Source organism: Drosophila obscura, unplaced genomic scaffold, assembly GCF_018151105.1.
Source record: "Drosophila obscura isolate BZ-5 IFL unplaced genomic scaffold, ASM1815110v1 contig_97, whole genome shotgun sequence".
In the NCBI taxonomy this organism is placed as follows: domain Eukaryota; kingdom Metazoa; phylum Arthropoda; class Insecta; order Diptera; family Drosophilidae; genus Drosophila; species Drosophila obscura.
In genome coordinates this window covers 1652694-1667041 of record NW_024542891.1, presented here as the reverse complement: position 1 = coordinate 1667041, position 14348 = coordinate 1652694, and the positions used below count along the sequence as shown (strand labels likewise).

Genomic DNA, 14348 nt, shown 5'->3' with positions numbered 1-14348 from the left:
TATCGATATTAGTGGTAAGGCATGACACGAACACAATAAAAAATTTGTGTCAGTTTTGGTGGTTTGTTGGTTCAAAGACACTCATTGAGTGTAAATTTACCGTTTATTTGCTCTTTTGCAGCAAGCAATTCAATAACAAAAGTCGTACAGAGCATATATACCTCTCACTCGACTTGTATTGCAGCTATCGATTGACTGCGCTGCCGCTTTTGCGATATTCGTCTGCAGCCAAGTTGACTAAGTTCCATTCCTATCACGATACGCGCCATTTATTGAAATATGGTAAACAAAAAGTGTGATATCTGCGGCAAAAGTAGCGGCAACAATGATTATGATACCTTGGTATTAGGCGACTGGATGAATAGGCAGGAACTGACAGTCCACTACTTCTGCTTGGTAAGTTTAAATCCACGTGTGGTGTGGCGCTAACAGGAAACTATATTTGTTTCGGTTCTCTAGCTTCTGTCCACAAACCTTGCCCAACGCGGCGGCGACTCAAGCGGCATTCTCGGCTTTTTGCTGCGCGACATTCGCCTGGAATCCATCGCCGCTAAGAAACGAACGTGTTTCTACTGCGCTAAGCCGGGCGCCAGCTTAGAATGCCACAAGTGCCGTAGACTCTCCCACTTGACCTGCAGTTTTGATAACCACAGCACAATTGAGTTCTTTGGCGAATTTCGAAACTATTGCGAAGCTTGTCAACCCTTGGACGATTATAAGCGTCAGCTGATAGAGAAGCCACCAAAAAACCAAATCTGCGACATCTGCTTTAAGCCGATTACACCGTTCAGGCTGTATAACGTCTCCTATGGCGACTGCTGCAAGAAGGGCTTTGCTCACCGGATCTGTATGCGGAAGTACGCCCTTGCCTCGGGCTACTATCTGCGCTGCATCTGGTGTCGCACGGACAAGTTCCGCGACATCATTCGCAAGCAGTCGGTATTTGTGCCGGACCGTGACGCAACCTGGGAGAGGCAGAAAGACGCTTACCAGGAACTGCACCGCAAGCATATGCAATGCATTCAAGTAAAATGTCTATGCCCCAACGGACGAGACTACAACAAAGGCAGCTGGACCATATTCCCCTGCAAGCTGTGCGCCTCGACCGGGGCACACCTTAAGTGTGTTGCAGGAATTTCGAGACTGTCGCGTGCCTCCAAGCCCGTTGATTTCAAGTGCGAGATCTGTCTGGAAATGGAACAGAAGATCAGGAGTAGCCATCAGCGTACCATGTCAACAACTTCGTACCCAATGACTGACCCAACGGCGGAACAAATCGAGATGTCCTTTTATGTGACCAAGTCAGGACCCGATATATCGATGCGCCTGAACAGTGATGCAGTGCCGGTTTTCTCCGACGAGGAGAGTATCACCAGTTCGGATGCCAGCGTGATAACAGTGATTGCATCCCAGCGCTCATCCTGCGGAGCCACTGTCGAAAAAAATGACCTCGATGTTCAGAAAGTTGAGATCATGGAGATTGATTCCCAGTCCGATGAGGGATTTTTCCCAGGTCTGGCTGTACGGCCGTCAATCAGCAAGCCAGAACCCAAACTATCCGAGATCATCGAGATTGATTCCCAGTCCGATGAGGAATTTTTCCCAGGTCTGGCTGTACGGCCGTCAATCAGCAAGCCAGAACCCAAACTATCCGAGATCATCGAGATTGATTCCCAGTCCGATAAGGATCAGGTTGGCTGCGAGCCAAACCCAATACAACAAGATTATCCCAGTCATAAGAAGGTGGGGCAAACAACTAGAACCCAAACTACCAGACACAGATTGGTTCCCAGTCCGATAAGGAAGCCAAGCCAGAACCCAAACTATCCGTGCTCTCGAGCGCTGATTCTACTGGTGCACCGGATATGGAATTCGAATCCCTCCAGCGGGCATCCTGCAGCCCCCCTCACGAAACACCGCCACCAAACGACAGGGCAGAAGAAGAGAATATCGAGATCTCCGCTTCCCCGAAGCAGCCATATACAAAATATACAACAGATCTGGTGATACGCAAAGGCTTTGCATGTCCGAACGAGCCATTTTTCTACTTGGAGTTTTACGAGTTTAACGAGTCAAAAATTTGCACGGGTACCTGCTGCGTTCGATTTGCCGACGATGACCCCAGGATCAGGGATCGTTCTCCCGAGGCGTTGCGTTTGCTCCAAGTCACCGATAAGGACATTTGGTATCGAACCAATGATATCGGCATCTATGCCAAAATATATGGTGAATCATAGAGATGTTTTTTTTTTTTTTTTTTTAACTTAATTATAATTAATTTTAAATAATTATAAGATGTTATCTGAGGCACCGAAAAGGCTGTTCTATGGCGGTCGGTTTATCGTGATGCCTCTTTGATCGGGTTTTTTTGTTTGTTGTTAGAACCAACCCAGAGGCGTACCTTTTTCGAGTTTTTATTGAACTTTTATCCTATGGAAATAACGCACAAATAATTATAAGTTGACTTATACATATATGTATATAGAGTGTACAGGCATGTGTGTGTGTGTGTGTTCTATTGCTAAACATAGACAGCTAAAAGCACATTACGAATTGTTAAATGCATCGATACCAATCGAAGTGTAAAGAGTAGTTCCAGGATGCGCCTACAGAGACCATATTGATGCTATGTCTTAATGAGTATATAAATTGGGGGTACGTACGTACATACATGCACACATACTACATATATAATCGAATATGTATGTAAGCTTATTATTATGTGTGTGAGTGTGTTTTGTTTTGTATTTGTATCCCACTGTTTCGATAATAACGAATTATTTTGGATTTTAATTTGGATTTGGTTTTCCATCACATCAAGTTTGTGTGTTTGGCTGAGTGTTTGACTAGGCCAAGTGTACATATATAATTAAATACAACTATTCCGATCCCAATGAACGCCATTAACCATGGGTTTACTAGCGCATTGGGCGTTGCTGTCCTCGATCGTAGAACAGAAGGTAGGCGGGCACACTGAGCACCTCATCGATGGTCACCTCGCGCACAATCGTGTCCGATGTGTAGAACCAACTGACCGAAAAAAGGTTATACATCATTTAGAGCGAGACAGGGGATACTACACTCACCGATGGGCATTCCTAAGCGAGCCACGCCGATAGGTGACAAAGTGTCCGCTATTGGCCTCGCCCGTGTGCACCACCACGGCCAGCAGACGGTACAGATTCTTGGGGAACATGGTGCCGAAGCCTTCGCCACCACTCATGGCATTGTTCATCGGCAGGCTTGATGAGAATAGAGACATCGTTGATCCCCAAGGTGTGGTGGCCTGCAGCAAAACAAAAGACAACAAAAAAAAACCATCAGATGTGAATGCAGATTGGCAGTTTGGCAGACTGGCTGCCAGCCGCCACTCACCTGGCTGTTGAGGTGCGGTTGAACGAAGCTGTAGGGTGCCATTGATAGGCTCTCGGGAAAGTGAACATAGTCCCGTCGCTTGCACACCTGTCCCGTGGGCAGCCAAACAGTGCGGGCTATGTGGATGCACAGGCAGCCGGGCAGCTTGGCAAACGTAACAGACTTTGTGTGTGTGGTGGTCTCGTTGCACGAGTCACACTTGACGTCGCTCAGGTCCTCCGACGTAATGTATTCGCTGAGCAGGTGGCCCAAGCTCAGGCCGGTGCGGCGCTGTGCCGGCAAGTTGAGGATGACGCTATCAAATTTATCGTAGCGCACCGAGGACTTGGAGCCGCAGCCGTTGCACACAAGCTGGGCGCCCATTGCTCCCTGAAAGGGATGGGCCACCTGGCTGGGCATCATGCTGGACCAGATCGATACTCGTCCGGGCCCACGATGGAGCCGTTCGAGGGACCGGCAAGAGGCCGACACCCGCCTATTGAGCCCCTCGCTCACATCCTGCGACTGTGGCTGTCGAGGGCGCGACAAACGCTCCCCACCACCCACAGTAGGCGTGGTCAGCGAATCAATAGCCAGGGGCTCGCTGCAAAGGGGAAATCCGAACGGATGCTGCCCCATCAACGAGGTGCCGGGCGAGATGGCATCCAGCAGGGATCCGATTCGATCGTTGCCCTCGCGCTCGCACACGGACGCCGGTGAGTCGGGGGTGTGGGCCTCGGAGCGCACCAGGCGCGTCAGATTGGTCGACTCGTCGTAGTCCATGTTGAGAAAGTCAGTGAGCATAGCGCTGGATGGTCGATTCGGCTGTTCCCCAATCCGCTGGCTCGCGCCGACGCCCACGGCCACCGAATTGAGCGGCCTGAAGCCGCCGCCAGCCGGTGTTTCGATACCAACGCTGCTGCAGCTGTCGTCCTCATGGCCCGGTGGTCCGGGCAGCGCATCAGATAGACAACCCAATGGATGGGGCCGTATGGCCTCCTCCTCCAGCGAAGACAGCAGCACATGGAACAACTCGTGGGCATCGTGCTCCTCCTGGGGTATCACCCAGCCCAAGGTGTTAAGGGCCCGCAGAACGGCGCCCGGTGAATGCGGGTCGCCGCGCAGTGTAGCGTGGGTGCCATTAATTACCTCCAGGGTGTTCAGCATGGAACTGATTAGGCTTTTCCGGTCCGGCGAGGCTCCGTTGTAGAGCTGAAGCCAGGCTATGAACTGCGGACATGCGGCTAGTGCCTGGAGCAGCGTATTGAGGAAGCATGTACGTCCGAAGTTGTGAAGCCCTGCGATCTGGCCACGACGCTGACGCAACCGGGAGCCTAAACGGAGTGAGCATTTTGCATCAACATAACCATAACACAACCTGGATCCACTCACCTGAAGGTCCCCAGAGTACAAAGGCTCCTACGACGGCAGCTACCGTCACACCAGCAGCCATCAATATCTTCTCGCTCTCCATTTATTTCGCTCTTGCAGACACTTTAGGTTGACAGGCGGGAGGACACACCACACTAAACCATTGATTGGCGTTATGGTGGCAAAACGGTGGTCGGACTGAGATACTTGAGCTCAAACCACCTGCCCAACGTTACTGTAAATCGCCGTATTCAGAGGAATTAGGAAATCTCTGATAATTTCTGTCGAACCTGCAGAAAAATTTGCCTGCTGCTCCTGATGGCTCAGCGCTTTTTTCCCCGATCCGGCAGGGCCAGTTAAATCGCCGATACTATCGATGCAGCCCAGCCATCGCGTACAATAAAATTTGAGGCGTTTGTTAATTGTCTAGTTTATTGCTTCTGGACGCAGGATTTTTTGTAAGCTGCAAACGCTTCTTGTGAAGCTATTTAATAGCACTTTAGCAGCGGAAAATTACATGTTACAAAAAAGTATCGATAGGGAGATATCGATATTTGTTACAGCTGTGTTTGGAAAAGAAATGTTTTGGAGGGGCGGTGGGGGGCAAGGCATACAAAGAAAACAAACAAAGCTGGCGCTGCGTAATGGAAGCCAGTTTCGAAATTGAATTGTGAAGCATTATAACTTATTGGAGATTTGTCAGTGCAGTGGGTGCTCGGATACAACATAAAAATTCCAAAATTAAATTTAAATCACAAAAACCAATTCAATTGATTTATAAATTAATCAGTGACGGTTCTCTTTGGAATTCTTTCTGGAACATTCTTTAGTCGCAAAAGTCTGGTAAGTTCTCGAAACAAATACGAGTAATAGTTTAGAGGGCCTCCAACCCCAACCCCAACCCCAACACCAACCCCCACCACCCACCGTTCGCTGTCCTTGTGTCCATTTCGCAACGTTCCCTACCTACCACCAACCTACGCTACCTCCCTCCCTCCCCTTCCAACCAGTGCGCCCTGTTCCCAGCTGAGATTTTCTACGCAATAGAGAAAACATTTTTTCGTTTCTGTTTTCACTTTCTGCTTTATTGCGCTCTTTGTTTATGTCGCCCATTCGCTGGCTGGGGCCTCAAAACTTAAAGCAGAGGAACGGACAGTTCGTTGTGCAATTTGCTCCAATTTTCCGCATTTTACTTTTGGAATCTGTGTCATGAGATGCTGCAATAGCTGCAGCATCACGAACAATTTTCACGTTAATATTCAATTTCCGTCAGTATATAGCCAGCGCTTGTGGAGAGCATACATAGGCAAATTTCAGCCCACCGCAATAAAATCAAGCAACAAGTATTCTTTGTAATTAATAATTATAATAATTTACACATATGTACATATTCGCGTACATATTTATTTAGACATTATCAACCCATGTAACTAAACTCTTTCCGATTGGAGTTTTTAATATGGTCAGAATGGTGAAAACAAGTTATTGCCTCGTCCATACTTAAACGAACTTAAATTCGAATTAGATTTGCACCAACGACAACAAGAAACGAAACTGCGGAGGGGTATCTGAAAGTCGTTCTCTTTGTTCAGCAACAGAACGCACACACACAGACACAGCATATTTTTAACGGTTATATCTCATTGCGTATTTTGCACACAGGCTACAGCCGCGAACCGAGCTTCAGCTGACCTCTAACAAAGAAAGTGCAGGCAAAAGTGCAATAGCTGCCCGGCGGAAGAGGCAAAGCCAGAGTCAAATTTGGTTAAAACCAGTTACAGTTACAGTTACAGTCACAGGCAATAAATTTGCGTCGCAGTTTCCCCGAACAAAGAAAAAAAATAAAAAAAACCAAGGAGAACATGGAGAACAAACCAAAACAGGAGCAGGAGCAAGACCAGGCCCCGACCGGGTTGGGGGAGCGCACCGAAAGCGAGAGCTCTGTGGACAGCATGACGCGCTTTGTGGTGCCCAGCCTCGATGGCAGCCCGCCGAAGATTGTCACCATTGAGGAGGTGTCTGGCATTTTCAAGGATCTCCGGAATATGGAGCTGGCCCACGAGATTGCCTTGAATCCGGACTACAAGCTGAAGCAGTATGAGCCGCCAACGCACAGGTGAGCAGTGGAATTGGTGCAACCAGTTCCCAGTGCTAATCCAACCCAAAATTCATTGCAGCTTTGAGGGACGCGTCAAGGCCATGGTTTACAAGGCCTACTGGGATGTATTGCGCACGCAGCTGGAGCGCCAGCCGCCGCAGTACGATCAGGCCATACGCCTGCTGGCCGAGATCAAGGAGTGCATACCCCAGCTGGTGACACCCAACGAACGGACGATTGCGCGCATCAACGAGGTGCTGGACACCGATGTCATCAGGCAACAGGCGGAGCAGGGCGTGCTGGACTTCAAGTCCTATGCCGATTTTGTGATCCTCATTCTGTCGCAATCGTGCAGCGCGGCCCGGGATGAGGCGGTGGCCGAACTGCGCACAATTGACGATGTGGTGGACACCTTCCGCAGCATTTTGGAGCTGATGGCGCTGATGAAGCTGGACATGGCTAATTTCATGCTGGAGCTGGCCCGCAAGGAAATCTCCGCCAATTCGGTGCAGTACGAGAAGGAGAAGCTCAGCAAATATCTGCACGAATTCCATGGCAAAGGTTAGTACATCGTGCAGAGTGGAAGATGTGGAAGATCCCGTCCAATCGCTTATTTGCTTATTTGATCGAATCCCCAGCTGGTTTCCCGGCCACTGAGGACTGGCTGCAGCGTAATCGCTCTGATGTCAGCAACAATCAGACCATCTACAATGGATACATGGAGCTGATCGACTATCCGGCTGACAAGGACTTCCCCGAGCTTCTGCGTATTGACAAGGAGCGCTTTGCGAGCATTAGCTGGCGGGCCCAGCGCCTGATCCTGTGCGCCTCACTTATCTCGATTGCCCAGAGTCCACCAATTATTTCGCAGCGTCCCAATAACCGCATGAAACTGGCCAAGCAGCTGGAAATCATAATGCAGGATGTCAAGGATGAAACGTGAGTCGTTCACCCGAAATCAATACACAATCAAACTGCGACTGCGACTGCGACTGCATTTTGCCCCGTTCAACTTTTACAGGCAAGTGGCCGCGGCACTGGAGAGCTGCTACGAGCAGATCCGCTGCCTTGTGAACAGCGCCCTGTCGCAGGAGCAGCAGCCGGATATGGACGAGAGCAACCTGGCGAGCCTGAAGAGCCAGCTGATGCAGCTCAGCAACAAAACCTCACCAGTGCGCAGTCTCATGGGTAAGTTAATGGCTCGATCCGCTAGATCACCGCCCCCCTCACCGCTCTGTTCTTATTCCCCAGCCAAGCGCTTTGATCTCTTTGTGCGCGTGTCGCTGCGCGCCGACAACCACATTCCACCACCGCCAGCCGGCTTCAAAGAGTTTGAGGATGAGCTGACTGCACTTATAACGTCGCTGCTGCGCTTGATATCCTACAATCATGCTGTCTTTGGGGAGCAGCTCTTCAAAATTCTGGAGAAGACAACTTCCAGCACTCCAGAGTCGCCGTCCGAGCCGGCCGCAGCCGCACCTATTGGCGGCATTGCCCAGGTGGCCAATCCTTAGAGAGGGTAAAGCTTCAGACGCGGGACGCAGAGACAAGCAACAGAAATGAACACCCAAAAACACCAAGGACAGATAAGGATGACTACTGGTACTAACGCACTGGAAACGCTATGGATTCCTCATCAAAACCAAGAAAACAGAATAAGGAAGGAAGGAAGGAAGGAAGGAAGGGCATAACTGTCACGGACTGGCCCGTACCCATTGAACTGAACTATCCAAATTTAGCACTTTAAATAACTTTGATTTGGCTTTTAATTTTGATGTATCCATTTACCTACTTTAATCTGAAAGTCAATCAACACCAAGTAACACACTGTAAACACCAAGAAATCAAAACAAAAACAACACCGACACCCGATATCCGAAATCCGAAATCCGTGCTGGAGCCTCTGTGATAAAGATGGAATATATATATATATATATATATATATATATATAAAAATGATGCATATAGTGGGGATGGCTCGCGTGCTCGCAGCTGCAGAATGGTTTATAACTAATTAATCATATATTTTATTATACCTTATATATACCTACTTATATACCTAGTACATTATACTAAATCTAGCATTAAACCCGTTTCAAATTGTAGCCCCACCACTGAATGTTAATTGAATTTTGTTGAGGGTTCTGTGTGTGTGTGTCGCGGGCAAGACAAGCGTCTCGATAGGAGTAGAAATATGAAACGAATTGCTTACAAACTAACATATTTATTATACCCACATGAATGCATTATAGATACATATGTGCTTCACATCTATTCAGATATTTGTAGCTTAGTTTAAATCCTGACTCACAATGATTGAATAAAAGTTATTGAATTCGATTCGATGGTCAAATGCTCAGGGCAGATGATATTGCTGTCCTAAAAGCACAACACTCCAACAATTTAGCTGAAAGAGGAGCCAGCAGTAGATGCTTTCCAAATTTGGGCTGATGTTCACTTGAAAGCTGATATCCAGCATTGAAATGTAATAACATCAAATACTTTTGCTATATCTCACTGAGATACTTTCAGAAGCCATAATATATATATATATATATATTCCGATTTCAATGAGCTGTTAATGGATAATTAATGGATCGATTGAGCTGTATTCTCTGATATGTTATGCTTGCGCCAATAACCTATTAGCATTATTAAACTCCACAGCAAATCATATTTTCTGGGAAACTTTCTTTCAGTGTCTGTTTTCATTTCTTGTTTAGCTCCTGTGACAGCAAAGCTCCCTGATACGAGGGCTATCTATCCCCCTCCGCACACCGCTGATCGGAACGGTACGATCTGATTACCAATTGTTCCCACTGCAATTATTTAAATTGGTATTTAGTGCAGGTGGAGTGTCCGACGAACGGTCACATTAGACAAGGGCCAAGATCGGACGAACCAAAAGAAGCAACAAAAAAAAAAGAGAACGAATAAATAAAAACAAAAGAGGGACAGAAAAAGCGCAAAATCAACAGAAAAGAAAAGTAAAGAGCAAAAATTTCAAACCAAATCGGAAGACCCCACAGGCAGCACCACGTGATTTGTGACACGTATGGAGCGGAGGATGAATCTGTCTTTCGCCGGCTGCGGCTTCTTGGGCATCTACCACGTGGGCGTGGCCGTGTGCCTGAAGAAGCACGCGCCCCAGCTGCTCCTGGAGCGGATTGGTGGCGCCTCGGCCGGAGCACTGGCCGCCTGCTGCCTGCTCTGTGACCTGCCGCTTGAGACAATGGCCGCCGACTTCCTGCGGGTGGTGGGCGAGGCACGTCGTCACCCGCTGGGTCCCTTCAGTCCGTCGTTCAATCTGCAGAGATGCCTGCTGGAGGGGATGCAGCGCGAATTGCCCGAAGACGCACACCGGAGGGTCAGCGGGCGCCTGCATATCTCACTGACGCGTGTGCGGGATCGGTGCAATGTGGTGATGTCAGAGTTCGGGTCGCGCCAGGAGCTGCTCCAGGCCCTGCTCTGCTCCTGCTTCATTCCGGGCCTCTCCGGACTGATACCGCCACAGGTGCGGGGCGTCCGCTACATGGACGGCGCCTTCTCGGACAACCTGCCGCTGCTGGACGAGCACACGGTCACGGTGAGTCCCTTCTGCGGGGAGAGCGACATCTGTCCGCGGGACCGCAGCTCGCACCTGTTCCACCTGAACCTCAACTGGGCCAACACCTGCATCCGCATCTCGCGGCCTAATCTGCGACGCATGATGCGCATCGTACTACCGGGCCGGGCCGAGTTCCTCTCCTCCTTTTGCCAGCAGGGCTACGACGACGCCCTGTACTTCCTCAATCGCAACAATCTCATCGGACGCCTGCAGGAGTGGGACCAGTGCCAGGAGCACCATCTGCCGCAGGCGGTGCGCGACACCATCGCCGGCTACGGCTACACGGAGCAGGCCAATAAGGAACTCGGTCGGTGGCTCTCACATCCGCAGTCGGGCATACACCTATTCTGCATGCCCTCCGCCCTGCTCAGCGCTGTCGCCAGACTCGCTCCGCCGCTGGCCAGTCAAATCGTCCGAATGATCGGACGGCGCCTCAGCCGCTCGCTGACGTTATGCGAGCAGCCGCACTTTGATCTCGGCCTGCTGATGATGCACTGCAACTCTGTAGTTCCGAAGCCGCCGCCTCCACCACCACCGCCGCCGACGCCACGGACTCGGACACGACAGTCAAGCGATAACGTTGACACCGGTAGAATCAAGTTTCCACAAATATTGGACTCCGAGAAATGGGAGCGGAATAAGGGTCACTGTGAGCGTATACGAAGCTCTGTCTCTGCCTCTGTCTCCCACCCGACACAAACCTCGCCAGAATAGACTAGGACTCCAATCGATTTATCAGTGATGTGATCTCTAACCGGGGGTTAAAGGATTTCTCAAGTTTTTTTTTGTTTTATATTTTCTGTGATTATCCGGTTTCGAGTATGTACATATGTATGTATCTCTTCCTCTTTCTCTCTTTTCTAGTACAACGAGCAAATGTGCAAAGAAGAGCAACAAATTGCTGACTGCTTGCTGTGAAACTGCTTGGATATGATAGTTGTATGTACATACATATGTACATATGTGTATAATAATTTGTATTGATTCTCAATTCTGTGCTCGAGGGGAAAGCTCACTGCTGTGACACCATAAAATATGAATAAAGAAAAATAAATGCAAAAATATGTTTACATTTATATTTACATATATGTACATTTAATAATAAATATGAATAAAAGAGCAATTTTGTATGCAACAAATTTACCTAGAGCTTGAATAATGGCCAATTTAGAAGTTTACCCCAGATTTGATTTTGCAAAATCAATACTAAATCAGTTAAAAAAATATATTCTTACTTGCTCGACTTCAAACCGAACAGGTCGGAAGGAGGCCACTGTACTGTTTATAACTGTTCCCCAGCCAGTGACAGAGAGAGTGAGATTGATGAAGATACGCTTCCTCTCCTGCCGACATATTTAATTTCACACACATAATAACAGTAAAAAGAAAGAAAGAGAGAATCATAGGAATCACGCCACTTTCTGTACTTTGCCCTCTGTCGCAGTCGCAGACGCAGTCGCAGACTCACTCACTCGCTTTCTTTTACTGATTGCCCAGTGCAGCAACGCCTCTTCCGCTGCCTCAGTGCGCACCCCAACAGCCAGTATAGGCCAGAGCTCATCTCCTGAGTGATGCTGTATCACTTCCCCCCCTGTCATCCTCACCATTGCCGCTCTTTGGGTGTATAATGTTTTTCTTTTTGTTTTTGCTTCAACGTCAAAATTTGTGATTACGTTTATAGTTGGAGCGCCTTTATGTGTCTGACGATCCCGTTTTCGTTCTATCACTATTTGATAAGAAATGTCGCTGATGTGGTTGCCAACTGGCTCCTACCCCGCCCCACAACACACACACACACATGCTCGTGCATCGTCATCGCTGGGTTGGCAAAGGGAGAATGAATCCAAAGTCGAAGCCCATAGCCATAGCCATTTGTACACTTACAGTCATCCATTGGCACATTTTGCGGTTGGTAATTCCATCACTTGATCATCAGATGTGCCATTATGATGATTATAAGCTCAAGTGTAGATGAAAATAATAGCTTAAACTTTAAGTGCCGAAATTTCGAACACCCTTGCAGCCCTATAGCTACTCGTTTGTAGGTACGATTATATCGTAAAATAAATTCAAAATTAATATTTTGCATTGAGCTATTAACGAAGTTCTCCTATTGTCATAATATATTCCTGAATTTCCATGCCCTATAGGCTAAAAGCATTAAAAACTTGCAAGGCAATTATCCTCTTGAATCCTTGAATTTCATGTGGGTATGTGCTCCATCATCGATGCCAGTGCCGCTTCGAGCTTAATTTTTATGCCATGAATGGAGAAACGTTTTTTGTTTTTTAATTTAACGAACCATTCATTACTAACAACAAAATCTGTGCTGCCAGACGGATCTCCATTTTGCTTTGAGCGGTTCTTCTTTTTTTAGTCAAGACTCGATGCCAGTTGCTGCTTAGTTAAACGGTTTAGAATTTTGTTTATGTTTTAAAAATGATGTGGATCATATTCTTGATGTATGTATATACGTATGTATGCACATACATATTTACATTGTATAGGGGGACATCAGACTCTACCTTTGAATTCGAGTGTGTGGGAATACCAGTTTTAAGGGTATATACAAGAACTCTAAATGTACATACATACATATGTGTACATATGTATTTATTTGATAGCTGCAGTGTGCAGGTTCCATCATCACCATTACGACCACGACCATTATGATCATTAAGCTGCGGTTTCGGGAACTGGTTTCAGACATCGTTCTACAGGCCTCGCTTTGGGTTTGGCTCTGGGCAAGAAATACACAAAACCACAGACGACTACCCTTTCTGGTAGTCCCGTCCCCCCTTTCCTTGTACAATGTATATTGTGATTCTGCACTCATGAATATTTCTGTGCCTTAAATGCAACTCACAAATATTTCTGGCCGTAGTAGCTCAAAATTATTCCAAGTATGTCAAGGATGAGATCGATGGCATTGATGGGAAGCGATTTATTCCACATGCAGACTGTAACTGGGAGACGCAGACATGCCACGTTCTTGTTGGGGGCACAATTTAAATTGATCGAAGCAGTCAAACATCGAGCATACAAATGAGAGGCTCACCAGACAAAGTTGGAGCCAAGCAGGCAACCAGACAGACAAACCAGAAAGACGCAGACTGTGGGGTGAAGAGGGGAACAAAAGAAATGAAAAGGAAATTCAGAGACGCCGACGACGGGTTGCCCCAGTCTGGAAAAAAAAAAAAGAAAACATTTAATTGGGGGGGTCATTAACGCCGTCATTATCGACATGGAAAGTCCACACAGGGCAAGATCGGGGATCGGGTTGAAACAGTACCATTGCCATAACCCAATGAATACCTAAACGCTCTCGCCATAGCAGAAAATTTCCAAATTTCTCGACCAGAATTTACAGATATTCTTATAGTATTCTTATAGTCCGCTCTGAAACGCCCATGGAACCCATGGAAAGTCATCTGATCTGGAACCAACCGGAGTGTACTGCTCCATAAATTCATTCGATTCGATGCAGTGCTTCAGCAATTGCTGGCTGAATCGCGCACCACACTATCTCATATAAATCAGCACTCAACGAGAAGCCAGCTGCCCCGATAAGGCGAAAATCATATACCAGAGGGGAGCAAAACTTATTGTACATATGTATGTATGTATGTGGCGGGCTCGTAAGATTGCCAGTATAAACATTTATGTGTCCCTTGGCTCTAACGCTTATCGCTGAGCTGCGTAGAGTGAAGGAAATGGAAGAATAATTCAAATACAAATGGAAGATTTTCTTGTTCTTCGTTCCAGTTTTGCGTTGCTTGTTTATTAATATTTAACATTATAATTATCATAATTATTAAGAGCGGACTTTATGGCTACATTCTCCATACATGGTGACAATATGCACGCGCGTGTGTGTGTGTCTGTGCTGAGGCATAATCCATAATTCATTATTAATTA

The 14348-nt window shown here is 47.4% G+C and overlaps 4 protein-coding genes across 6 annotated transcripts; 3 read left to right on the top strand and 1 right to left on the bottom strand.

Annotated features, from left to right (window-relative positions):
* Positions 1-30: 30 nt before the first annotated feature.
* Positions 31-2500, top strand: LOC111080180. 3 transcript variants are annotated; one of them, XM_041596274.1, is made up of 4 exons: positions 32-396; positions 460-1479; positions 1573-1665; positions 1782-2500. In XM_041596274.1, the coding sequence occupies exons 1-4, from the start codon at positions 280-282 to the stop codon at positions 2235-2237; spliced, it is 1686 nt and encodes a 561-aa protein (XP_041452208.1). In that variant the 5' UTR covers positions 32-279; the 3' UTR covers positions 2238-2500. The 3 variants fall into 3 exon arrangements, with proteins under 3 accessions (XP_041452209.1, XP_041452208.1, XP_041452207.1); XM_041596275.1 differs by lacking the exon at positions 1573-1665 and having other exon boundaries at positions 31-396; positions 460-1572; XM_041596273.1 differs by having other exon boundaries at positions 460-1665.
* Positions 2501-2698: 198 nt separating this feature from the next.
* On the bottom strand, positions 2699-5078 carry LOC111080179 (ubiquitin carboxyl-terminal hydrolase 30 homolog). The gene is made up of 4 exons (XM_022375648.2): positions 4747-5078; positions 3376-4688; positions 3087-3286; positions 2699-3030 (listed from the first exon to the last, which is right to left on the bottom strand). Exons 1-4 carry the CDS (start codon positions 4826-4828, stop codon positions 2919-2921), a joined length of 1707 nt encoding a protein of 568 aa, XP_022231340.2. The 5' UTR covers positions 4829-5078; the 3' UTR covers positions 2699-2918.
* Positions 5079-6509: 1431 nt separating this feature from the next.
* LOC111080181 (T-complex protein 11-like protein 1) lies at positions 6510-9163 on the top strand. Its single transcript, XM_022375651.2, has 5 exons — positions 6510-6841; positions 6903-7384; positions 7462-7762; positions 7845-8011; positions 8075-9163. Exons 1-5 carry the CDS (start codon positions 6588-6590, stop codon positions 8335-8337), a joined length of 1467 nt encoding a protein of 488 aa, XP_022231343.2. The 5' UTR covers positions 6510-6587; the 3' UTR covers positions 8338-9163.
* Positions 9164-9679: 516 nt separating this feature from the next.
* On the top strand, positions 9680-11481 carry LOC111080182 (1-acylglycerol-3-phosphate O-acyltransferase Pnpla3). The gene has a single exon (XM_022375653.2). It carries the CDS (start codon positions 9879-9881, stop codon positions 11142-11144), a length of 1266 nt encoding a protein of 421 aa, XP_022231345.2. The 5' UTR covers positions 9680-9878; the 3' UTR covers positions 11145-11481.
* The last annotated feature ends 2867 nt before the right edge of the window (positions 11482-14348 follow it).

Excerpts from the sequence above, each read along its gene's own strand:
- LOC111080179 (XM_022375648.2), bottom strand. The coding sequence starts at position 4,828 with ATGGAGAGCGAGAAGATATTGATGGCTGCTGGTGTGACGGTAGCTGCC. Across the intron at positions 4,689-4,746 it reads TGTACTCTGGGGACCTTCAG|GCTCCCGGTTGCGTCAGCGT; the intron begins GTGAGTGGATCC and ends CACTCCGTTTAG. Across the intron at positions 3,031-3,086 it reads TCGCTTAGGAATGCCCATCG|TTGGTTCTACACATCGGACA; the intron begins GTGAGTGTAGTA and ends TTTTTCGGTCAG.
- LOC111080180 (XM_041596273.1), top strand. The coding sequence starts at position 280 with ATGGTAAACAAAAAGTGTGATATCTGCGGCAAAAGTAGCGGCAACAAT. Across the intron at positions 397-459 it reads CAGTCCACTACTTCTGCTTG|CTTCTGTCCACAAACCTTGC; the intron begins GTAAGTTTAAAT and ends TCGGTTCTCTAG. Across the intron at positions 1,666-1,781 it reads AACTATCCGAGATCATCGAG|ATTGGTTCCCAGTCCGATAA; the intron begins ATTGATTCCCAG and ends TACCAGACACAG.
- LOC111080182 (XM_022375653.2), top strand. The coding sequence starts at position 9,879 with ATGGAGCGGAGGATGAATCTGTCTTTCGCCGGCTGCGGCTTCTTGGGC.
- LOC111080181 (XM_022375651.2), top strand. The coding sequence starts at position 6,588 with ATGGAGAACAAACCAAAACAGGAGCAGGAGCAAGACCAGGCCCCGACC. Across the intron at positions 6,842-6,902 it reads TATGAGCCGCCAACGCACAG|CTTTGAGGGACGCGTCAAGG; the intron begins GTGAGCAGTGGA and ends AATTCATTGCAG. Across the intron at positions 8,012-8,074 it reads ACCAGTGCGCAGTCTCATGG|CCAAGCGCTTTGATCTCTTT; the intron begins GTAAGTTAATGG and ends CTTATTCCCCAG.